General features: G+C 42.5%; 1 protein-coding gene across 8 annotated transcripts in view; it reads right to left on the minus strand.

The window, feature by feature from the left end:
- Positions 1-27144, minus strand: part of sox5 (SRY-box transcription factor 5) — a 208223-nt gene that overhangs the window by 126178 nt on the left and 54901 nt on the right. For all 8 annotated transcript variants that reach the window (XM_041030245.1, XM_041030249.1, XM_041030242.1 and 5 more), the window contains exon 5: positions 7643-7717. In XM_041030245.1, the coding sequence (XP_040886179.1) occupies positions 7643-7717 (75 nt within the window). The remainder of the gene's footprint in view (positions 1-7642; positions 7718-27144) is intronic.

Consider the following 27144-nt stretch of genomic DNA (forward strand, 5'->3'; position numbering starts at 1 on the left):
TGAGTCCCAAATCTTGGAGGAATTTTACAACCATACATACCCCCCACCCCCCCACCCAGAGGATGGTCCTCTCTTAAAACACATTCATTTTGCAGGCAGAAGTCTTAGTTTAAGTCATTACCTTAATAGGCACCACAAACCGTGCTTAGCCTTCATGCTGACAATTATTTTGTCAGAAAAGTTTTCTATTTTCTGTAGTGAATAAACAAATGAACAAAATTCATACACGCTCCTCAAAGCCAGCTTGACAGCCGCTGGTGACGTGAAGCATTATGAAGGTTGCTATTAACTGGGAGAAACAGTCAATCCTGCGTAGTTATTTTACTGTCACGTTGTTGCCATTTCGCATTTCTGCTCAAACAACACACACAATTTACCATTGTCAGACAGAAACCAGGCTCAACATAAAACAGTTAAGTGACAGATTGGACAAAACAGACAACAGGTGGAAAGACAGGCAGACCCTGAGCTAATGGAGCTGATTGTGGATGTAGTCAGAGAGGTGACGCTCTGTGGCCCACAGGGAGCAGACAGCAGGCCTGACCTCCCAATCTTACATACAGCACAGCCACTCATGGTGTAATTACCTGTCACACTGTGAGCATGTGTGTCTATGTTGTTTTGGAGGAAGGGGTGTGGTAGGAGGAAGCATTTGCACTTGACCCAACATGCAACCCAACCCTGCGTTTCCCATAAATGACATGAGAAATAAAAAAAAAAAGAAAGAAAAGAAAGCACTGACGGAGGTGCACTGACACCTACCTGAGACCCTGACTCCCCCTGGCCCGCTCCCTTTTCTGGCTCCCAGTAATTAGCTGTGGGCCTATGGAGGGGTGGGGACCATTGTGTGCTGCCTGCGTAGCACTCAGAGAGATGTGGGATTGATGCGCACTCAGTGACCTCTCTGATTGGGGTTAACAGCAGCCTCATTTGCATGGGGAGATGGGGCTTTCATTTGGTGGGGGGGGGGGGGGGGTTCATTAGCTACAGTAGCAAGGCACTCGTGTGCAGGGCATACATACCTGCACACATTACACACACGGACATGGAGAGGGCAAATTATTTAACCTTTCAAAGGCTCTCTTTTGTTTTGTGTTTTTTTTTTTTTGTGCGTGTGTGTGTGTATAAAAAAGTATCATCACATTTGTTGTGACGGCTGCACCTTTAAAAGCCAAAATATCCCCAAAATGTGTGAACACAGGAACAGGTTCTGATGTTTGAGGACAGCGTAGATAGTTTCAGAGGACGGTGGTAGTCTGGCTTTGTGAAAGGTATGACAAGATAAATGCCGCTCCAAAGTTTAGTGGCATAAGATGACATTACAAAACATTTTTCTGCGTCTAGTTCATCTCAAAGGCATCAAATGAAAAAGTAAAAAACAAAAAAAAAGACAGACAGAAAGAAAAAACACATAGAACTTATTTTCTGAACTACTGGAAAAGCAGACAGGAAAACAAACCACATTTTGTAAGTGGACAGGAAAGTGTCCTTCAAGGCACTGAGCCCTTAACTGTGAATGCTTGTAAAATATGACTTAGCTAAAGTATTCGTCGACATTTAGTAAGCCTGTTTCTGTCCAGCTGCATAAAATAATAACAGGATTATGTCTCATAGAAATGAGTCATATGTAACTCAACTTCAAGCAGATGCCCTCAACTTTTCTGTTGTTTTCAGTAAGTATTTAACTTAGGCCTGACATGTGGTCCCTGATTACTGACGTAAGATAATGTGAGCCAAGAATAAAGCTGATTTAAGTGATTTTTGGGGCAGGTAAATAAATAAATAAATAAACAAATAAATAAAAGAATGACAGTAGCTCTGCATCAAATAACGCAGCCTTCTCCTTCATAATAATGAGACCACTGCACCAGAACAGCAGGGTTCCAGCTCAAATTGTGCTTTTACCTCACAATCATGCCTACAGAAAATCAAATGATTGCAGCTGTGATAACTTTCCAGGGTTGTAAACTCCTGCTTCGTAGTATTCGAAACTGCTGTTTAGTGTTATTGTGTGAGATAGCGATTACACATCTTTCTCGCACAGGAATCCAACAGCTTTTTTTTTTTTTTTTTTTTTTTTTAACAACAGAAGAATACAAGTTTAATTTTCGCAAAACTTTTCACCATGGTTTGGTCTGTCATCTGCAGGTGAATGTTCAGTATTTAAAATGGAGATTCTCCCATGTTTGCTGACTAGTCTTGGTAAAGATTTATTTAGCCACATGCAAAATGTTTCTGAGTAAAGTCTGCCAGAGTCATTTGCCAGAAGCAAATCTGGTGAACACCCATGACAACAAGCAACAGGCCAGAACAAAGTGCGCCGTAGCAGGTTTGTGTTGTCGCACAAGAAAGTGCTGATTTCCTTGCAACAAGGAAGAAGACGTTTGATTTACCGTTTTAAAAAGGAAGTTGCTTTCTAACACTACATAATACAAAACGTGCGCACACACACGCAAGCTAGACAATGTACAACCGAGGACAGTTCACCGCACATCTGAAACAGAGTCACGCAACAAAGTGGACACTTCGCTCAGTGACACCTACAAATGCTCTTTCTCTCTCTCTCTCTCTCACACACACACACACACACACACACACACTGTCCTGTGCTGTCATGTATAATTCAGCGTGTGGCTGGGCGGGCAGATGCCTCATCCCCAGGGGGTCCCCATCATGCCTTTGCTAGGATGAAACATTTAACAGCACAGGACAAAATGGAACACGCTCAACAAACAAACAGGAAGGGTTTCTGGAAGAACACACACACACACACACACACACACACACACACACACACACACACCACATTCACAGTCTCACTATCACATGGGTGCTTTAAAATACCCACATGCCCATTACAACACATGTGCATAGCTCTATTAAAATTCACCAAGATTTAAAAGAGATATTATTTTAAGTATTGTTCCGTACATTTTAATTACACTAAATTATGACATTGCTACATTTTGGCCTCTGTTCTGTACAAAAACCTCTTTTATCATCGTAACCTCCAAGCCCCAATGCACACACACACACACACACACACACTCCTCAGACACACTCAGAACACACACACGTGCAGAGAAGGGCAGACAGAAACACTGGTTCTCCTTTTAAGGCAGTGACACTTAGTGAAAACAAATGGCCACTTGGCTGCACATGCACACACACACACACACACACACACACACACACACACACACACACACACACACATATCACAAGTGGGTCGTTAAATGAGTCACCCAACAACCATAAGAGTGCTTTTACAGCAGCCTAAGTGAATAACTGTGGAGAAACGACAATATGGCTGCATAATATCAATATCATGTTCCATATTCAGCACATGATGGGGCAAAGAAGAGGAAGTGGTGTGTGTGTGTGTGTGTGTGTGTGTGTGTGTGTGTGTGTGTGTGTGTGTGTGTGTGTGAACGCTTGCCTGTGCTTGATGGAGCAAAGAGGAAGAAGCTCTGTAAGTGTGAGCAGATGCTGATGGTGCTGTGAGTATGTGCGTGTCTGTGTGTGTGTGTGTGTGTGTGTGTGTGAAAGAGAGAGAGCCTAAGAAGGCCTGGAGCGAGGCCAGTCTGGCTGTAGACAGTGAATATTAATGCGTTGTAACCTTGACACAGGAGGAGCTGCTGGTGCTGGAGAGGAGCGTCCTCTGATGACATCAGACAAGAAGACAGGGACTCCTACCTGATGTAACGTGCTGAGGCATGACTCCTCACTACATGACACCTCCCGTCTCCCCTCCAACACCCCCCGGCTCCCCATTTATCTATATTTATCTTCCTTCTTCCTCAAACCTTCTTCTTCTTCTTCTCCTTTCCCTCCATCCTCCTCCCCTCTCATTCAGATGTCCTTTCTTCTGTGTCTTTCCTCCATAGCCCTCTCCTTTTCTCCTCCTTGCTTCCTACCACCTCTCTCCTCTCATTTCCTCTCTCTTTAATCTCTTTCTCCACCACCCCTTCATCTTTTATCCCCATACTTCCCACCATCTCTCTCTCCTCTCCTCTCCTCTACTCCTCCATCCTCCTTCCTTTAACGCCATATAACCTTGTCACCTCAAACCTCAGCTCTCAATTTCTACGCCACCTCTCCTCTCTTTTCTTCTCCTTCCACCCTATTCTCTCTTCATTCCCATCTTCCGTCTGCATCCCCATCTCTTCTTCCCTCTCCTCCCCTTCCCTCTTCTTCTTCCTTGCCTTCATCACATCTCTTCTCCCTTCTCAACTGTTTTACTCTCCTCCACCATTCTCTTCTTCTCTTCTCCAAAAAGTTCTGTTCTCCCTTTTTCCTCCCTCCCTTCATTCTGCCCTCTCTCCTTCAGCTCTCCCTTTCTCCTAAATCCTTCTCCCTTACTTCCCAGCACCTCTCTCTTTTCCTACCCCCACCTGTCTTCTACTCCCCCATACTCCTTCCTTTTATGTGATCTAACATCGTCTCCACATATCTCATGTCCTCCACCCTTGTCCTCCAATTCCTTCTCTTGTCCTCAGCTCTCCTTTCTTCAGTGTTTCTCCACCTTCATCCTCTTGTGGCCTTCTCCCTCCTCTACCTCACCTCCCTCCACCTCTCTCCTCTCCTTTACTCGCTTCTCTTTCCTCTTATCTAATCCATCCTTATCCCCTCACACCACAGGTCCTCCACCCTCACCTCCCATTCTTTTCCCCCTCCTTTCTGAATGTATATGGTTCTGACTACTAAATTCTCCTTCTATTCTCTCTCTCTCTCCCTCTCTCCATCCCTCCCCCCATCTCTCCCCCTCTTTCAGCTCACTGCCAGGCTACCACAGCCCAAACTGTTCAGCTGCAACTGTTCCAAGCCCAATAATTACAGCTTGTCAGAAAGAATTAATTTTCTCATTTCTCATAAAGACGTGTAAAAAATTACCATGTTATTATAACGCCGCCACTCTCTGGAGGCACCAACGAAAACCAAATTTAATTTCAGAAATTCTTCCCTCGCACATTAAATTAAACACATAAATAAGAGTTTAGGAATTGGTGGGGGAGGTTTACGGGGTGGATGTGTGTGTGTATTCGTGGGGTGGGGGGGAGCATATGTTCGTTAGGCCGGCCCCAGCTCTGGATAATGGCCGTCGTAATGTTTTTATGGGCCCGGCTATTGGTAAGCACCAATACATTTGCATGATCACCGTCGCGGCAGGCAAGCGAGCTGCCAATTAGCTCTCGTACGGCGCTGGACAGTGCTGGGAGAGAGAGGACAGGGGATCTGTTTGGCATAAGAAATACACAGCAAGATATGGAACAGAGCTAATTAACAACCACGTATGGAGAATAGCATATTTACTGCTGGGAGATGCTCTAAGGGATGTGTGGCTCTTCACTGAGGATAATATCTGTTACTTTTAAACGTTTGTGACTTACAGTAGAGGAAGGCTTTTTGGTTCAGTGGTGCAAATCCAAACAGGGCAACAGACCTTGCGTGAAGATGCAATTAAACCTATTAAATAAAACTGTTCTGTGTTTAGTGTTTTATTTTATTGCATTTTTTTTCTGTAAAGGCTCAGTAAGCAGTTGCTTTGGTTATGAAGGCTGTCAGCAGACACTGATCTGAGCAGCTTTACAGGAAACTGGTTTAATTTCCCACAGAAATCATATCCAAGCACTCCTCTTCTCTCAAACATCACGATGACTCTTTCTTACACCTGGCAGGACAAAGTCTCTGCAATTTAACAGCATTTATTGAACAACTATTGAAATTACCTTGCAAACACTGCAGTGTTACTCATTGTTAGGTTATGTCATTTTTGCCGCGACCCAGCCTGGCATGTACCTGCGGTCTGCAGCCATCCTAGTGGATGACTTGCTGGTTAGTCTGCGGTACCCTGACTCAGTTACTTCCTCTTCAACCTCCCTCAAAAAGACAACCAGTCATCAAATAACCAACATGAAATTTCAAAGAAACAGCTGCGACATGAAGCTTTTCTTGCTTTGTTCAACTTTTTTCATCAAGCATGAAGTCAGACAGATGAAGCTGAAGAAAAGGCAAAGGGTGTGATGAGTGAGTCATTTTGATTTCTTTAAATGATGATGACAATCCTGACATCATTTGGCGCTTAGTGAACGCAGAATCAAAGAGCGAAGCCAGAGACGTGACAAAAGTCTGATGAAACTGCTGCAGAGGACCAGCCCCTCTCACTCTGATGGGGAACTCCCCATCACAGAACAACACAGATGAAGGAGGTGTCCCCTCCAACTCCCTGGCACAGCAAAGACAGGGACTTTCCCTGCCCGCAGCACAGGACGCACACACACATACACACACACACACACACACACACACACACACACACACACACACACACACACACACACACACACACACACAAGTGTGCGTACACATTCCAAGGGACACACACACAGAAAAGGTCACCCCTGGTTGACACACACACAGTGGGCAGACTCATGGCTGATCTGACAGGGCTGTGACAAACACTCATACATCCATACACATGCACAAACACACGCTACCCGACACACACACACAGACACACACATGGGCCACGGTCAGTATAACGAGTGCCAGCTAAATCTCCTCAGCAGAGCAGCGACGAGGCCACAATCTGTGATCATGACACTGCCTTGACACACACTATCTGGACTTCTTCACACACGTAAACACACACACAGACACAAACATACACACACAAAGAGCAAGCAGACAGTATCAGCTGAGGCTCTGTTTCACGGTCATTTGTCTTGTATCTGGGTTTGTTATCGCTGTCTTCCTCTGACTCCAGGCCTTGTTCTCTACACAGCGACGTCCACTGCTTTTTTTGTCATCGCAGCCGAGCACGCCACGCGATAGTGCTTCCACTGATGTGCCACAACGTTCACAGAAATTCACCAGTCAAGTTCAGTTCTTAGCAAAGTTTTTAGAGGAGCAGTCAAAGTTCCCAAGATGGAAACATATGACTCTGCAGAACATTAGGGGCTTGTGCAGTTAAAAGACGTATCAGCGAGGCAAAATTTATCAGTGGGGCTGCTGGTAAACTCAGTTCAAAGCCTGAGTTCTAAACGGTCCTGAAGATATTTGGCTGCATAGAGTCAAGTGGCTTCTGTTCACACTGGTTAAAGGGCAACTCCATTCTTTAACTGCCCTTCACACTGATTTCCTGTATTGTATTTTGAATCACTTGTGTTAGGGTAAGAGTAGTTTCTCTCTTTACACTTTATCACTTACTCCCACAGCTTGTTGTTTGAGTACTTTGAAATTTCCCAGAAAGCTTTGCAGCAACCCCAGAGAACATCCATACTACGTGGTCTCTACTGAGGCTGCAGTGCCGTCGTCACACTTTAAATTATACATGTGAAACCATCACGTTTTCCATGTTTTTTTTGCTCACTTGAGGTTTGACCAGTGCTCTTTTAATTACATCATCTGGTTGCACCCTCTGCTTCTTCAATGGTTTAACTGCACCCACTGGAGAATTAGCGCCAAGAGCTGATTATCTCTATGTGCCCAACTCCTCAATAATCACATAACAGCAGTGGATGGAGATATTTTAACTCAGATTTTCTTTGGCAGATTTTATGGAAATGTGGTTATGATTTTAACTAAATTCAAATGGAAACTTGGCTACAGACACTGACCAGAGATCACTCAGAGCACTTACCAGTTATAAGATGGAACCTGAAGAGAAAAATGTCCTGAAGTAATCAGCTCCTCTGTCCGCTGAGTCCTCTCACTCCTGGATAGACAGAAAGAAGAACAAGGAAACAAACAAACTAATTAATAATCGATGGTACACAGGGTGTAAAAATCATGATAAAAACGTTCTTATCAAGTCTCTAACTCTTTTTTTCTTAAACTTGTCAAATGTTTTAGAAGAATTTTTCCAGTTTTTGTTTTAATTTAAGCAGCTCAAGTCCAGCAAATAACTTTAAATGGTACAAAGGTCAGCAGTAAACTGCCTGAGGTTAAAAAAAAAAAAAAAAGAAAGAAAGAAAAAAGTTTATGTCACCAAAAACTGAAATATCATGTAAATTTCACAGACGGCCTTTTTAAGGAATTAAGAAACTGGTTAGTTACAGCTTTCCTGCAGCAGCGGAAGCAAATTAAGCCTTGAAAGTTAGCAGCTAGAAAGTAGATCCCAAGTTTGAAATCAGAATAAATATAATTGTCAAAGGTGCATGTGTCTGGATATCCGAGGGTGTGTTGGTTGGCTGCGTTGTGTGTCAAACAGTGTGCAAACGCTTCTGGGCATGAATGTGTGAGGTAAGACACAGAAAGAGGAGTGAGAAGAGATAATCAGAAAAATAAACAGAAAAAGTGAGAGGGAGGGATGGAATGAAAAAGCTTAGGGCAGAGTCACTCTTTCAAGCTTACAGATCCTCTCCTCCTTTCCTCTCTTCCTCCCTTCATTCCTCCTCCTCTTCCTCTTCCCTTACCCTCCCGCTCTTGCTCCCTACATTCCTCCTACCCTAACCCCCTTCATACCAGAATTCCTCCATCTATAAATATCAACAAGAGAGACTATAGAACTACATACACACACACACACACACACACACACACACACACTGTAAACGCACACATCAGTCTAAACCAATGAGCACAGTGGTGTATTGTGCCAGCAGAGCCAATACACACTTCCATGGCCATTACTCCCCATGGAAACAGGCGAGCGTGTTCGCACACACATGTGATTTTGACGTTGTACCCGCGCAGTGGCTGCTTTAGACAATAAGCTATTTCAGGGCCAAATCGCTGACAAAAATCCATTTTTCCACCCCACTAAAAAAGATCAGGAATGAGGGAGGGAGAAAGAGCAGGATAGCGAGAAAAGCTGAAATCAAATAAACAGTGGCATACATCTGTCTTAAGCTGGATTTATCTCTGTATTTTGTCATCATTCTAATTTATTCCCCAACCTGCTTACAATTACCGCCTTTTCAAAACTCATATCGCCGGCTTGTTGTTGTTCTCAGAGAGATTGCGTGGTATCTGCAAATGAATGAGCGGGGGACTTGCATAAGGTGGAAAAGCTCCTAGTGTACTTTTGTAGATTATCCACTTGATACCGATTCATTTTCTCTCTCTCTTGTCACAGTTTTGTAAAGGAGGCGATGTAGGACAAACATGCAAACGCACACAAAAACACACACGCGGGCACGCAGACACACACGGTTACTGTAGAGTGTAGAGGAAGGGAGTGGGCTCATCATCTTTAGTTGTGATTACACCACTTGGCAAGCTCTCCCCTGCCTGTTTGCCTGCCTATTGCCTTACAAATGGATTAGTAAGCCCTGTTCCATTTGTGTGTGTAGCTTCTCTGAGATTTAGGCTGACTTACAAATAACACCAATCAAATTTGGGAGCAGCCGTTGTGTAGTCTTTTCCGGAGAAATATTAGGCGATGTGATTTGGGGACAACAGTATGGCACTGCTTCTATACCCTTAGTTTGGAAAACCTTGGGACGGTGCGCGGCTGCGTGCCTGTGTGTCGTGAAGATTTTACATGTCTCATAATAAGGAAGTCTGGCTGCAACTTTTTGGAGTCAGTCAGCGGTTAATCCATGGGAGGCCTGCTTGCTCATCCCTAGTTTACACGTAATACAGAAGAGGACAACTCTGATCTGAGGAGGAGAGAGAAAACGAGGTTTTCAGACAGGGAAAGCAGGCAGGGTTTCAGATGCAGATGACTCACAGAGCTGTTTCTCTGTAAAACATGATGAGTGTGTTATCAAGGAAAAAAAAACAGGAAAGTTCATCTCGAAAAGACAACTCTTAATAAACGCCTACACATCTCGCATCTTCACAACAATTGTGCTGTTTGGGGGATTGGTGTTTGTTTTCTCTTACTGGCAAATAACAGGCCAGATTCACAGAGGCAGACAAGGAGCACCAGACAAAAACAACAACACTTCAATTAACAATGCCATGGCCCCGCTTACACTTGTCACTTCAAGTGTCTCGCATCTGGATAAAATCTAGGTAAGTTTTAATTCACTTTTGTTTGCGCTCAGCCATGAGAACAAAATCATTTGTGTTTTTGGTGTTTACATGCAAATTAGGTGGTAGTACACCTGAAGCTGGAGCTGGTTGGTAACAACCAAAAACACCAGAAGAAGAAGAACTTACATGTTTGAGCAGTGTTATCTGTAGAGAGCACTTCACTGACTGTATTCCCTCAAAGGCTAGCAGTGTAAAGACGGTCTGCAATTGGTAAAAAGCACCAATTTGCGTGTCAGCAGAGCTGCACCATGCAAACTGTCATTGCCTTCATGATCACACTGATTGCAATGATTCCACTGAAATGAATGTTTTACAGTAGATGTTGGTGTGACTGATTCCTTAAAGAGGACACTGGGGTGGATCAATGTGCATAAAGATTATGCCTCTTTGACTCTAGTGACCGTGGTTTGTGTTTGTTTTCCTACCAACAGTTTACCATCAAGGTGATCTCTGCCTGCCCGCAAACCAACTACTTTTACTTACTTAAACTTAAGCAAACAGTAACTATGGCACAGGCAGATAAGAAAAGGCTTACAAGAGTTGAAAGGCTTTCATGACTTGAACTACTGAATGAAATCTGACAGCCTATTTTGTTGTGTGAAGACTTATTGGGAGGCGCACACTGTTCTACTTTTTCAATACAGTATCAGAGAGGTGTTGATTCAGCCCTTTGGTATGTCTGGAGGCCACTGTGTTCTATTGAGAGCATGATGCATCTATAAAAATTCTTAGCCTTTCATGTGCCATGTGACCCTAAGCAGGAATAAAACTGTATTACAAAAACAACACAATATAGTATAATTGCATGCTGAACAATGTCCCCTTAAAAAATAATAAACTTTTTAAAGATTTTTTTTAGGCTTTTTAATTTCTTTTGGATTTTATTAAATAGGTGGCAGTGAAAAGACAGAAGGGGAACGAAGAGAAAGAGAGAGAAGGGGTTATAACATGCAGCAAGAGTCCCAGGATGGATTTGAACCGTTGACGTTGTGGTTACGGGGAATGGACTGTAACAATTTGAATACTAGAATGCTCCAAAATGATGTGCTTTTGATATTAATCTGTTTATAATTTCCATTTTTTTGCAAGGCGTCAAGAAGCTGATGCAGGTCAGCCCATCACAGGCGAGATATCTTTATCCATACATTAACTGCATGTGAGAAACTTTTTTTTTTTTTTTAACCAACAAACCCTTTCTCAGAGAGCATGTGATTTTAGTTTGAGACCAGCACAAAGTCCTTTAAGTGCCTTACTACAGAGTATCATGACTGGCAACTATCTGCTCGCAAACTCTCCCCTATCATTTTTAAAACATTATAAAAATGAGAGCACCAATTTTAGTGCAGAAGAACAAGCAGTGTTTGGTGTATGGGAAAACTGAATGTGTGTGTGTGTGTGTGTGTGTGTGTGTGTATACACATATGTGTGTCTCCCAACCCGAGAGTACAGTTTGTGTGAATAAAGCTCTAAGCTGAGCTTCCATTAAGCCCCTTTCAACACAATGCCTTTCTCTCTCAGAAACTCTGTCTGATGGAAATCTGCTTTTGTTGCTGCAGTTCAATGTCCCTGCTATCTCCTGATGGAAGGAGAGAGAGAAAGGAAGGTCTGAATGGGCCACTATAGTTTTATGTTCCAGACAGTTCACACACACACACACACACATTTGCCAAATCACATACACTCCATGCTCCTCTACAATGAAATCAATGCTCTCAGTTTTCCTCTCTGTGCAAAGCATCTCACAGTGCCACAGGCTTCTTGTGATCAAACACCACATCATGTTCTGCAACTTCTGATACTGATGCTAACACAGTGCTGCTTCTGTACTTTGCTGTTACTGTTCATTCACATTGTATTCAGTCACAATAAAGGATTCTATTTTTGATGGGGTTTTTATGTTTGTTTGTTGGTAAAGTCTCTTTTTTTTTTCTAATGGCTGCCCTGATTTTTACTTACTGATATTTTGTGTTTCTGATCACATCACTCCCATATTTGCCGTCAGATTTAATACCCCTGCGCCATTATTGTTTCTTTTCAAAATAAAATCTACAATTCTGGAAATCCACATTTCTGGCCCAAAGTTGCAGAATCACATTTACACTAACTTTTTTAGCAGAAACTGCACACGCACACACACGCACACACACGCACGCACGCACACACACGCACACGCACACACACGCACACACACACACACACACACACACACACACACACACACACACACACACACACTCCACAGAAATCTGAACCCTTTTTGCAAACTGTGAAAGCAAGCAGCAAGAAAATCTCTAACATTATGTGCTCACATTTAGCTTGGAAGCAGCATTTTGGATCACTTGTGTTTGCTAAGACAGGTGAAAAGTGAATTACAGTGGTCAAGGCGAGAGGAAATAAACAAACGTATAATCATCTCCATTTCAGCTATGGACACAATGGGCCTGATAGGAGGAGACAGGAAAACAGCTTCGGAGCACAGCACCGAGGCCTCCACCATGGCCTGAAATTCTAGGAAAGCTGATAAATGTATAATCCTTTGGACACAGCTCGATAATGGGGAGGGGGGGTGGGGCATGTTCCATATTCCTCTCTCAGGTTTCAGTCACTAACAAAAAGTCAAATTTTTTAGACTGAATGTTGTCAAGTCCATCATTAACAAAGAGAAGAGCAAGCAAAGCAACACACAGGACAAGTAGGACAAAGCGAGCTAAGCAGGCAGCCGAATCAGGAGGCCAAACACAGACGCCATCTTGAACCCATGTGTGGGCATGTTTGTATGTGTTGGGGTTATGTTGGTTACACAAGTGAACATATGTCAGAAAATATGTCTGGCTTGTTCTGGATGGAAGGGCTGTTGCTCTTAGAGCTACCGTGGGACCAGGAGTGTCTGGGGACAAAGCCTGATTGTTGGGGAAGATAAGGGCTACTAACAGAGTGGAAAAGGAGGAGAGGGACCACAGGACCATCCCGCCAAAAGCTGCCACACACAGTCACACACACACACACACACACACACTTGCATTAAGGCACAGAAACGTTAAACCACTGAAAAGTCAGTGAACCCAAACACGCACATGAGAATTATCCACAGTAGTTCTGCATTAGCTCTCTACAGTAGTTTTGTATTAAAGACCAAAAACAAACACACAGTATCAGAGTGGTGTGTTTGGCAATGTGCTGGTGGGGAGATCATAGGACTGTTGGCTGGTTATATAACAAGACTATGCAGACATGCTAATGGTCTGTGAGACTGCAGGGGTCAGATAAAGACAGAAACATTTAGATGCAGACAGATAAATATAGAGAGACAATAAATTGTCTAACACTTGAAAGTGGACATTATTGTTTGGAGAGATGAGTCTGTTTAAGGGTTATTGTACTGCACTGCATTAGATTGTACAGGTCCCTAATAAACTGGTTACTCAGTGGGCCTGCATTTGCTTGGCTAATTCTAACCATCTGCACACAATCTGCAAAGACACCATCGCATACCAATAAAACTGAGGTAGAGGAAGGATGGAGACACGCACACACACGCACGCACGCACACACACACACATACATTATTATTAGCGCACACAAAAGCATGCAGAGGACAGTAACAGGCACATGAGTAGACTCAAAATGGAAATAAGATAATACACAAACACAAGAACAGACAGTGACCTCCATTACCGGGTGACTCAAAGCATCTGACTGAGTGAAATGCGCATAATTTGATTGGATTATAGACAGGATACAATTGAGACGGATAGGGAGGTCTTGGCCTGTAACCTCACATTGTCACTGTGTCCGTCTGCAGGTGACCGGGGTCAAAGACATGCAGGGAGAAGAGAGGGAAGAAGAGAGAGCAAGCAGACATCAAAAAATGTATTAATTCTTCTCAAAGAACTATAAGGAAACTTGTTATAGTTCTATAGCAAAGGGATCTGTTAATAATGCAGCTTTTATTAGTCTGCAAGCTAAGGCTTTTAAAGTCCATCCACAAAAAAATCACAAAAATGTATATTTCCCATTTACAATCATTATTATCTATCCATACAAATTTCCCATTTACTGTCAACAGTTGTCCAGGGACTATTTCTTCAGGAGAAAGTAGTTCCAAAAACTGTTTGCAGAGAAGACAAGGGCTCAAAAGTAAGATCTGTTCCTCCATAATATTGGGATTTGGAGCAGAAATCTCTAAACCTCAACCACACAAAAACAATACTACCTACATAGTGAGATAACAGTAAAGGTAATGGAAAAACTGTTTTTATGCTATTAGGCTGCACTGACCCATTTAAATGGCTGCAACCTAAACATTAACTCCAGAAAAAAAAGAGCAATGTACACATAGACAGAGGGAGAGTGTTTGTTTGTGTGTGTGTGAGCAGCAGCAGTTGTAGCATCTGTGAGGGTCACAATGTTGAAGTCCAACCCTTCTTTTTTTTTCAAATTAATAGTGGCCTTCCCAGCATGCCTCCACGCACACACACACACATACACACTTGCACCGCATCTTCACCACTTAATCATGCTACTCATGGACCGCCGCAATATAACACACTCACGCAGACAATATACAGCAAAACACTTTCACCCACTGTTGACACACAGCTCAGATACTCCACATAAGGATGTAACATATACAGTACTTATTTGCTGCAAGTAGGAACATAAGTGCATGCACCTATAGGCTCTGAGACACTTATTAGGTAAAGGTCAAAGGGAGAAAATTGAGAAGCATCTCTTCAAGTTCCTGTAGCACTATAGAAAGACAGTGCATCATCTAACACAGACTATTTTATAGGTCTATAAATGCACGTTGGAATTAAGTTACTTTTCTCTAATTGTCTCCTAAAGGCACAATTCACTATTCAAAAAAAAAGCATCCACAGCAAAGAACTTGCATTATGCTATACACTATTCTATTTTCAATTCAGTCCGTGTGGACAACAACATTGCCACAGAAATTTCATTTATTCCCTCATTCATTTAAAATGGATTATAGCTGTAATGCTGCATTCTGTAAATGATAATGTTAACAATAATAAAATGCACTTCATTATATTCCATGGGCAAATTAATGCCCTGGAGCGCATTATATGAAATGAAGGCTGGTCTAATATTATACAGACAATGCACCATTGGGTCCAAAGATGTCATGATGAACCACAACTTATTGGAACAAATGTGCTTAGCAATTATGCATCAGTGACATCAGGGTATTGTATTGTTCGTTGTATGGACAAGGACGCATCTCAGTACCTTGACCCCTTCTCAGAGCTGGCCAACATCTATTCAAACCAACGGTTCCTTTTGAAATACGACATCACTACTTTTCTTTGCCAAGTCTAAATCAACCCCGGTAATTAGAATTATATAAACAAGGAAGAATGAGACCTTTTCTGTACAGTCTTTGTGAGAGAGAATGGGTCGGTTGCATTTCTGATGGATGTCAATAAGAACACCAGATACACAGCTGTGGGACCTTGTACAGACCTTGAAACAAACACACAAACATGTTACAGAAGCAAACTCACTTGACAAATATCATACTGCCATTATGTCCTGTTCTCTAGGGCTCTCAAAACAAAACAAAAAAAAAAAATCTGCAGCCGTGCCTACTGTGCATCTGCTGTGGATAAGAAAAATCTGTCCTGGAACACAGGATCAATAAGTGTTGAACACATGGAGGCAGTAGTTGTTCCTCCTCTATTTCTTATGTTCATTCAATACATTGAGTTACACTGCTCCTTTCTCAATGCCATTTTTCTCTCATGTATTTATTTTTTAATGTTCTCCTAGCATAACCTATTATTCACCGTCTTCACCAAGGTTTTGGTGTCCACATGGTTCAGGCTCCATACTTGTACATACTTTTCAACTATGAAAGTTTTGCCACATGAAATGTCAAAATTCAAATTTAGAATATAAATGCTTTAATATGGTTTGAGTATCCAAACAGCAAATTTTGCATCTTGTTCTATTAGATAGAATCTGGTCAGGGCGCAATTTAAATGCATCAATCGAAAACGTGTTTCTATGCACTTAAGTAACCAGGTCAGAGGCAAGAAGCTACTTTGTGTTAGCTTCAGTTTAAGTTGGCTTTGCATGGAGTTATTTCAAATACAAGGCATCGCTCTGTGCTATGATCTCTCCTTTCCCTCAGCCACTCAGCCGTTTTTCCGTGTCTGCAGTCTTTTGTCATGCACATGCGTACTTAGAAACCCAGTTACTTTTCTAAATGGCAGAGAAATCTGCATTTTCCAGGAGAAATCTAGCTGGGGAAATTTCACCTCTTACCATGATTAATAAAATGCACTTCATGTAAAAACAGGTGCATCATGTCCTGTCTTGTAATCTGGTTACTGAAGCGCATGTTAACACACTGATGGACTACTGGAAAGCACAGTGTAAAGCTGAGCAGACACTGTGTGATTCTATTGATCCTGTATGTTGTGTGAACTCACACTACACATCTTTCTGCACGGCCAGAACCTACGGGTCAATCGACTGACCCCGATGTGGAGCTCACAATAAACGTAAAAAAAAATAAAGGTATATTTCTATAGCGCCTGGCTATCTGCTGATGAAGATCATTCTGTCGAAAGCTACAGAACAGCAACTAAAAGGACCTAAACTGTTTTGTAAACCCTTACCCTATCATAATCCAGGGTGAGTGTCTTTCTGATATCCACTATATGACATACAAGGGCAAGAAAAAGCTAACCCTTTGGAATTAGCTCCATTTGTGCGTAAATTTGTCTTAAAATATGTCCAGATCTCCATCTATGTTACAATTATGAACAAATACAATAATATCTCCTACTGTACATGATGTGTCATTTTTTTCAGGTGCCAAAGCTTGTGGGGAGTGTTGTGATGCCGTCATGTTCGAACAGACTTGGTCAAACATAGAAAAGCTGTATCTTTAACAGACAAACCCGATAATGTTTCAGAATCCATGTCTGAAAGGGACTGTAGATAATGGCACAGATGTGGCATTAGGTGATAGTGTATGTCACATCCTGATGGACAGAGAGGCAGTGAAAGATTAGGAGAAAGGCCAAAGTGAAGCGCTCAGGTTTGTTTTCCTCTCTCTCTGCCTCCATCCTGCTCTCTCCACCTTTCTCCCTCTCTCCCTCTCTCCCTCTCTCTCTCTCTGACAGTTGCTGTAGCATTAACACCGCCTCCACAATTAGTGTCTTCTCACCGACTACACTCTCACACACACACACATACACAAACACACATACACGGTGACACCCCAGGGCCCTGCACAACCCAAACAGCATAATTAGAGTTCCCCTAAACAAAGCACACACTCTGTAATTACTCTGTAATGTTACATAGCACAGGGGACTCAACAAAAGCCATTTTCCCTGGATCAACCAGTGGCAGACACACACACACACACACACAAACACACACACACTATACTCTTGTCCCATGTGTCTGTGACTGTGTACATTTCTATTGATTTCACTAGACAGAGAATTCCAACTGACTGATGTCTGGCTTGTGAGTATGCTGCACAAGTTTGTGTGTGTAAAGAACATACTGTCTCTATAGGTATGTGTATGGTTGCTTACATAAATGTATGTGTGTGTCCCTGAACTCGACGGCACATGAAAAGACAGAGCAATTGAATCTCTTCATCTTGTGTTGCTCAGTCCAGGGAGGCAGCCATGCTAAGCACAGAAAGAGCACTCACACACCACACACACACACACACATATACACTCCTCTTTCCTCTCTCACTCTCTGTCTCGTTTCTTCCTAGTCTCCAGAATGGGACATGACTAATTTCACCAGACAGAGCGACAGCATAAACACAGGGCCGAACACTTGTGCTGATACCATTCTTGACAGGACTCCCCTCAGCTCCAACAATCTACCACCACCACCACCACCCCCCAAATCTGACCTCAACATAACAGCCCACCGACCCCCCCTCCCACCCCCCTCACCCTCTTCTTCCCCTCTTTACGCCTCTGTGCCCCCAAGTCAGCGCAGATATTGCTCTAAGTCCAGCGGCAGTAAATTAAATCTCTGTGCCAAGCCAAGTAGTGTGAAATCACATTAGATCTTAATCAGAGACTATTGTGTTTGCCTTGTTGGATTTTTTCTTTTATTATGGATGTTATCTTTTGTTGTGTAGCGTTTTATTTCGCACTGTGTGTGCCATCACGGAGTATCTGTGAGTGATAAGTTTTGCTGTGGACTACACTGGATTCCAAACATCAATAACCCCTGTTTCAAATGTAGGAATCTGCATCAGTCCTCAACACAAGACAGCTTTAAATCATGGACTACAGAGGCCTGTGGCTATGGAGGCATGATCTCTGTTTTGATCATCAATACATAAAGTCAAGACACAGAAGTTCTCTTCTACCATTCTGAGAAAATTAAACCAAAACTCTCAACCTGTGTAGGTGACCAACTTCTCTGCACACAGTCATCCAATCCAAAGTGCAGCTGAGAGCAGTAATAAAAAGCACCACACTGAGAGCACTGCGTAATCAGTAAAGTCACAGTAAATTTCATCCCTGTTATTTTTCTTTTGAAGTTCAGGTACATGTTGTCAAACTGACAGGTTGACCTTTATGAGTTAACTTCTCTTTAGATAACAAGAGCCCATGAAGGATGAGCGTGACACCATGAATGGTCTCTATGTGATGAGCCTCCTTTAATGAGCTATACAACAAATAATCAGCACTCTCCCTCTAATGATGTCTGTGAAGATCTCTTCTTCCTTATCTCACCCACAGCCAATCAGCACAACTTAACAAGTCTTCTCCATCACTAAGTTAACAATCTTAGGTGTTATTAAACTAGCCCAACAAAGAAATAGACTTACTGTTGAGCTGTGATTCCCAAATAGTGGCACTACCGCAGGGTGTACGCTATTCCTTCCACTTGGTTCCTATGATTTCGGTTCTTTTCCTGCGTTCCTGGCTTCAGCCATGACAAAGGGAATCCAGTAAAACTAACCATGAGGTTGCCCTGCTGCCTGCACTCCCGTCTATCTCAGGACCATGTGTGTTATGGTCCTGGAGCTCCTAACTGTCATTGGATTTTAAATATTGGTACCACAAAAGTTTTTGTATTGCACTTTTGCCATTTAGTTGCTTTTAGCTTAACTGACACTGACCTACTGCTTAAAGGACAATTTCACAGTATCCTTTAGGATGATATTTTAAATATGTTTTCAATAACAGATGGATACCATTAACTCTTCATGCTTAGGCGACCTGTGGAAGATGTCAACAACATGACCTTCAGAGACACATTGTCTGTGCACACAATCTGGACGGGCTGACGGGACATTCAACATTCATAGTATGAATGTGAAAACAGGCTCCAGTAATAAAATTTCTAGCCCCTAGACCTTTACTGTATTCTGATGGTCATACTAAGAAATAAAAAACCATGTATATGCATAACTGTTATGCTCACACTTCAATGTTAAGGCACCTATACAATACTGATACAGACGTAAAATCAAGGCCTGTAACAATGTCCTCAGGTATGACTACATTCAACAGGGTGAATGAGAAAATGAGTAATACCGCATGGCTTATTCAAAAGAGTGAACAACAGCACGGACATTCATACATAACTAGGATTTAAGTGCCACAAGTCTCCAAAAAATTATGAGACATGGAAAAAAAAAATCAGATAATATGGACATAAAGAAGAGTACAGATGTTTTTGAAATAGTTATGGTTAGAATTAAGTCAGAAACATGGTGAAAAGCAAATGAAAGAAAGGAAAAGAATAGAAAAATACATATTTTCAATGAAAAGGTCACCCACCGTCTAAAAATTTTTCATGAGTTGGGAAATGATCTCAGTTCACTGGAGCTGAAAGAAAAATCTATACAGCCGTCCACCACCGTGACCCCCGAGCATTCACTTTCCTCTGCACTACTTCAATGTCACACTGCTGCCTGTTTCTATTTGTGTCTCCTGCACGTACATATGTTCCTGATGGAGAAACGTGTACAGGAACATAAAGAGTAATTGTGACAAACAAGAAGCTCCCACATGCAAATCGATAAAATGTGTGATTTTGCCACTATACATTTATTAAAGCTTATCTTACACACTGACTTCCTTTTACATGTGGTCACAGCATGCTTCTCTATGTGCCTAATGTGTCTGCATGCGTGTGCCTGTCCCCGTTTGCACATTTGTGGTTGTGTGTGTTTAAGACAGTAGCTGCTGCATGTCTTTTGTCCACAGACTTCCCCATTCTTTGCCTGGGAAACGGTAGATGTTGCCACAGTGTTGCTATCTTTTATTTTATGACAGTTTTGCAGACATCTGTGAAAAAGTAGCTCGTCCCTAGTTGATGTAAAAAAAACAGCAACACCCAAAGGGGGTGGGGGGACTTTTTAATGTTTGAAGAGGAAAGAGGGTCATGATGGTGTCAGGACTAATCTGGTCTGGGGCGGCGAGATACCTAACACGCTAATTTGAAAAAAACTGTTGCAAAACCGTGTTTGCTAAAAGGTTAAAAAAAACAATTAATAGTGTCTTTCTTCATCCTCCAGCATGTCTTCATAAGGCCTTGCTGACTATCTTTAATCAATAAAGTTTATTTAAAAAGGACAAAAATGGCCAAAAGTTAAAGTACTGATAAATAAAGCTTATTTATTAAATTAATTAGCTTTTTAAGCACTAATAACTGGCTTCTTTGAATATGACAAATCTCATTCAACCTGCTCTCTCCACCTTCCTCTCTCTCTCTTCCATGTGAGAGCATCAGTTAAACACTGAAACATAATTTTAAAGTAAGTGAAAATAATCATATTTACATCACTGAGCTTCCCAGCTGATAATTATAAATCAGATGCTGTGGGCTACATTCCCCAAATTTTGATGTGTAATCTTACAAATTCAGCAAATCCAAGGAAGACTGAAAGAGAGAGAGAGAGAGAGAGAGAGAGAGAGGGAGACTTGTTTTTTCAGGAGGGAAAAGCCTCTTTTCCAGCCCTCTGCTCTGACATGGCTTACCTAACACGCTTTAGCTGATCACATTGCAGCAGAACAGCACATGAAAACATGATAGGAAGGACTATGCATGGTCAAGTGCAGTGAGCCAGCCTTGATAGACAAACACACACACACTCATATAAAAACACTTACATTATGTGAGTGGGCAAGTTGCATAGTTGTGTGTGAGTGAAGGCCTGCGGACAAAGTGTGTGTCTGTGTTTGTCTCAGTATGGCGGCACACTTGAGACGAGGCAGCTGTGACCCTCCTCTGCTCCTCTTCCTGGTCACCTTTCCGCTCTTCCTCTCACACTCTCTGCTTCCTATTTTTATTTCCTCCTGCTTTTCTCACTCTTCTCCCCTTTTCTCTTAGAAACAAGGGACACTCCATCAATTTTCATAGCTCTCTCTCGTCCTGCCAATGCCATCTGAGCAAAGAACCACAAGCAGACAAAAGGACAAAAAAAAAGTGAAATTATTGATTTAATGTCAGCGTCAATTAGAGGGAAGAGAGGAGAGGAGCAGCACAGAGAGAGGGGAGGAAGAGAGACTGAAAGTGAGCTGTTGGCATCACCCAGGTAAAGGTAATGGAAAAGTGGAGAAACACAATGTAGACTGGTGAAGAAATGTTTAAAAAGCCTAAAAATATTTTGTTTTGTAAGCAATATTTTGCTTCTGTCCGATAAAAACTACATCTGACAAGTGTCTGGGGCATTTTTGGACTGTAATTGAAAATTGGTGTGCTCAAGTGAACCTCACAGGCCAGACCCTTTCTGTCAAAGGAGGGTTGCACCCAAACCAGGGAGAGCTGCATTCGAACATTTGATGCATGCATAATAAAGGGTCTGCCTGAAGAAATTGTGAGCGACAGATATTGAGGAAAGGAGACACTGTATTGATCTCCTCCACAACAGCAGAGGTAGAGGAGGAAAGAGGAAGAAAAAGGAGTATGGGTGAATAACTAACGTGGCGATTCCACCACACTCCAATGTTTTTACTCGCCAAGCCAAAGAAGTACTGTACCTTAAAGGGCCGGTTCACTCAAATTACAACAAAATACAGTGTATTTTCTCATTTACCACTAGTCAGTCAAGGCAACAAATAATTATTTTCATTATGGATTAATCTGCAGATTATTTTTTGGGATTAATCAAGTAATTGTTTAGTCTAGAAAACATCTGAAAATACAGAAAAAAGCCCTTCATGATTTACAAGGGTTCAAAAACTCAAGTTATTACTGTCATATGTGACAAAGGAGCAGATTCTGCTGGACAAGTGAATGGAATTAATGAATTCATTATCAAACTAGTTGGCAATTAATTTTATGCCAAACAATTAATCAATTAATGAACTTCTCCTGGAAGCAACAGTTTTAGTTTAACATGGTGAAGTTTAGAGATTTCTGTCACTGAGATCTGCCTCCACCCCAGTGCAACGGAGATGAATGAGATTTTGTTTGTGGTGCACACTGCATTAAAAAAAAATCTACATTTACAAAATGAAACAGCAACATCTCTTTCCAGAGACAATGTTCCCATTACTCTGGGTAATCCACAGAACACGCGATCTGTTTTCAAAGAGACTATTGTGATGAAAACTGTATGAATTTCTGCTGTACGGCAGAAAGCTCAGCAATGGATACGGCAAGTCCAGGCCAAATCAAAACTAAAATCCTCCTAATATCTCAGGAGCGTTAGAGGTAATTTAAGTGAATGGACCCTTCAACATCAAGTTTCCCTTCAATTCCCAAACTCAAGCTCTAATCTGATTTAAACCAACTGAATAAAGTATCGACCAATCACAAGAAAACATACAAAATACCCTTTCATGCACATAAAAAAACAATGTTGTAGCTGTTAATGTACATATATATTGGCCAGGTATAGATAATCTACATATAGTGTGATGGGGTGGTTAGTGGAACAGAAGGACAGGGAGGGAGACGGGGGAAGGAAGCGAGGGAGAGTTAGGGAGAATGGTCAGGGTCCATCAGACCTCAGACCAGAAACAACTAGTGGAATGATAAACGTGTGTGTTTATGCATGTGTTTGCATTCGTGCACATGTGTAGGAGACAGGAGGGCAGGGTGAGGATACTGCTATTTTACAGAAGACATGATGTCTCATTACACACACACACACACACACACACACACAGACACACACGCATACAGTCAGACAAACACACACGCCGCATGTCACTGCGCATTACTGTTGCCTTCTGTGGGCGCTGCGTCCAGACAATGACAGGCAGGCAGGAGCCACGGCATAATGAGAAAGAGCAGGGGCCTTCGCTTCCACACAAACACACATACACACTTCCGCGCGCACACACACGAACGCAGAGGGCAGTCGGCTTCACTCCGTCCCCTAGCCTCTCAATTACCCAGCAGGCTTTTAGTGCCACTCCGCTCTACTACAGCAAATTACCCAGGGCCCTGTCTCACTTAGAGACCTGTGACTGTGTACGAGTGTGTGTGTGAGTGAGTGTTGGTGGGTGTGGGTGCTTGACAGAGGTAGGGGAACAGAGAGACTGTGTGTGTGTGTGTGTGTGTGTGTTAAAGCAAGTGGCTCTGAAACAGAGGCTGGAGCCCAGCAGAGGCACGTGAAAAGCTAATAAAAGTGTTTGAATGCAACTGCCATTAGGCTAATACCTCTCCACAAGTATGACACACACACACACAACACAAAGGCACACATGCACAGTATGAGAGAGGAGAGAAGAGGCGACAGGGTCAGCTGTGGTGCCCTCTCTTAGATCAAACGTAGCTCTCTGGCTGCCTCAGAGTGCTGGCTTTTATTGAATGAGATATTAAAGAGTTGTTAGCTGAAGAATACTGATACAAATGGATAGTGATGGCTGTTTAATTGCATCAAAATCTGGCACAACTTCTGAAAAATCCACACCCCCTCCTTAACATGACAGACACATTGCTGGACCCTCTGTGTTTAAGCGTCAAGCACACGGAGTTGACTCTAAGCTACTGGATGGTAGCGCGGCAGAGAATTAACACAAAACCAGCTGTGGAACAATAAAACACAAAATCCTGCAGAGGTCGGGGGTACAGTAGACACTGGGTTAAATCTTTACTTCCCAGGATATCTCATATTTACCTACAAAGACTCCCATTCTGATGTTAAGAAGTTAAGGCAGCAATGTGAGATCACATAGATGAGGATGTTTGCCGATCGCTAGTTGTTACTGATTGATCAATCCACTGACATTTAGCTCATCAGGTCGTCTGAGGGCAGCGACAATTCTTTTCCAGCTCTTCACTGTTAATTCCAGCTCAGTGACTTTATTTGCAGCTATTCTCTGCACATGTGCACAAAGGGGTGGTAGAGTAACAGTATCAGGAGCAGTAGTAAAAATATATTGGTACTTGGTGTTGGTTTCATTACAATACCACCTCACCTGACACTGATACAGAGTGCCTCTGATGTAACTGCTGGTTCGTTTGTTTTTTTCTGTAATTTAACATTAGTCATATTAAACTAAAACTGTGTCACCTGTGTGCACATAAACTAAACAGGGGCCCGCACATAAAAACCTGCTTCATTTCACCTCTAGACAACTGCACAGGGTACCTGTGGAACATGACCGAATGACCACATAGATTATAAGATGAGATGCATCAGGATCTGTCTGAATTAGCTCAGCTGTTGATAGATTGATTGATCATATTGTATGTTTGCCTCGCAATAATTAATCAGAGCAGCGTGTTGCCGTGTTGGGAAAACAGAAAACCCTCTGAGTTTTTGCAAGTCAGGAAGGGAAGAGACAAACAGCACAAGTTAGTCACAATCAGGTGCTGATATGTGATGAAACAAGTCACCACTGCTCTGCACGTTACTAACCAGCCCGAGGTTAGTTTGATAATCATCGTTTGGACACAACTTCCCCAGGGAAACCCTGAAGCTCTAATTTATTTTGACCCACAGCCTCAGTGTCACTGGTCTAAACTCTTATACTGAGTGATATTGGCATTGCTGCAGTCACTGGCATGAAGCCAGCAGCCAAATGCTGATCTACAGTGCTCGACCTTTGTGAATTTATGAATTCATAAAACTAATTGTGCTAAGCTGAGAGTATTTATATCTCATCTATTTTTCCACACGGCCATGACTTTGAAGGTGAATCTGCGCCATGTTCTCCATTTGCTCACACCGTGGTAAGATGTAAAGGTTAGCTATGTCATTAGGAAAATAATTCTTTTTTTTTTTTTTCAGTTGCTATTTGTGATGCCGATGTAACTTTTGTATTGTCAAAAAGTTAGGCACTGTTGTCTGGCTTTTAATATTAGCTGCTGGGTTTAGAGATCAGAGCTGTGGAAAGACAAAAAAAAAAAAAGAAATAGAAATCACAAAGTCATCTTGCTCTGACACACAAACACACAAATGAAACAAAACATCATTTGGCTTCACTGCAACACGACATGAAATCAAATAAAATCCACCTGCAGCACTTATCTAATTGACCAGATTGATATCACATTGACTAAATTGCCAAGGAGACTATTTGTGCCAGAGTAAGATAAAGATAAGTTAAATTGGTTAGAGCGAGTCAGGCAGAGGAGGCACGGTGTGTGTGTTTGTGTCTGCTGCCTTGTTAGCTGCTTTAATGTGTATGTGTGTGTGTGTCCAAGTTCATGTGCAACCCCCACCAAATGTGTGTTGGTTTGAGTTTATGTGTGTGATAGTATGTTTCTGTACATGTGTCTATACTGTACTGGGCGTGTGCAATAAGAGATCTGTTAATTAACCAGCAGCTCTGCCCTGGTGCTGTGCTGAGAGACACACACACACAGAGAGAGAGAGAGAGGCCAACAGAGAGACATGCCGGGAGAAAGAGAGGATCAAAGCGGGGGTCTGTGGCCAGGGGGCCCCCTCTGTGCTTAGATGAAATGCGGCGGCTGCAAACTTTAAAGACTTCCTGCCATTAGCCTGGACCTTGTCCCCTCGCAGGCCTGGACCTCCTCCTGCTTCCTCACTGCACACTCCCCCCCAAAACAATGACTTAGAAAAAGAGAGAGAGAGAGAGAGAGAGAAGGAGGGAGACAAAGTACAATGAACATAATGACATTTATAGAAGTGAAAAAGACTCACAGACAAAGCAGACTGCTATTCCCACACACACACACACACACACACACAGTACAGCTTATGAACGTAAAGAGCTGCTGGTTATGAGTCCACACCAGCCAGTTTGACCCTTCTTTTTTGTGGTTCACATTATGCCACATTATGTTTCACATCCCAAAACACCCGTTTCAGACATACATTTTAATACATGAACTTGGGCTCTGTGAAATTCTGATATTGTTATATTTATATTTTCTGTTATTTTATAGACAAAGCAATTGATCCAATCAAAAAGACAATTTTCTGTCTCCTCCAACCCTCTGCGATTACTCATCTTTAATGTGTGTTTAGTCAAGCAGATTGCACAGCTCTTGTCTGGTCCTGCTTATGGTGTCAGAGGACTGTGGCATCTTAAACCAGTGATTTAAGCTACATCCTGTCCAGGACAGTAACAGATGCAATCGTCTCACTGCAGAAACAGATCAATGTGCACACGACAACAAAACTAAACCACGAGCTTGGCTGTATTCAAACAGCAGAGGGGATCACAGAGAGCAGGGGGTGACAGAGCAGAGGTTTATTCAGTCACACTCTTTATCAGTTGCTGGTGGTGATGCACAATTTTGTTGTTTGCAGTCTGAAAGAGAAGAAGAGATTTTGCCAACTGTTTCCTTTTATGAAAACGACTTGAAAATACCCACATGGGAGCACATCGCTTTCACTCACAAACTGCATCTTCTGATTTAGCCAGCTCAGTATGCATCTGGTCTGACACGGCATAAATAATGAATGTGCATTTTCACATACTTCAGCCGTATGTAAGCTTGCATTTGCATTCTTGCATAATCTGAGCACTCTTCCGTACTCGAGAGCGCGTGTGTGTATTTGTGCGTGCGTTTGAATTCTTCGACCCCTCAGAGCAAGCACCTCCACCTGGGCTGCATTAAGAGAGAGGAAGTGTCTTTACTGTCCTTTTGCCAGGGCACACACACGCAAACACACGAACGCACACTCACTCATACACACACACACACACCTGACAGAGCCAGGGGCACGATCTGACCATCTCTTTGGGCGGCGGTGAGCAGAGGAAG

The sequence above is a fragment of the Toxotes jaculatrix genome, chromosome 22 (assembly GCF_017976425.1).
Source record: "Toxotes jaculatrix isolate fToxJac2 chromosome 22, fToxJac2.pri, whole genome shotgun sequence".
Lineage (NCBI taxonomy): Eukaryota > Metazoa > Chordata > Actinopteri > Toxotidae > Toxotes > Toxotes jaculatrix.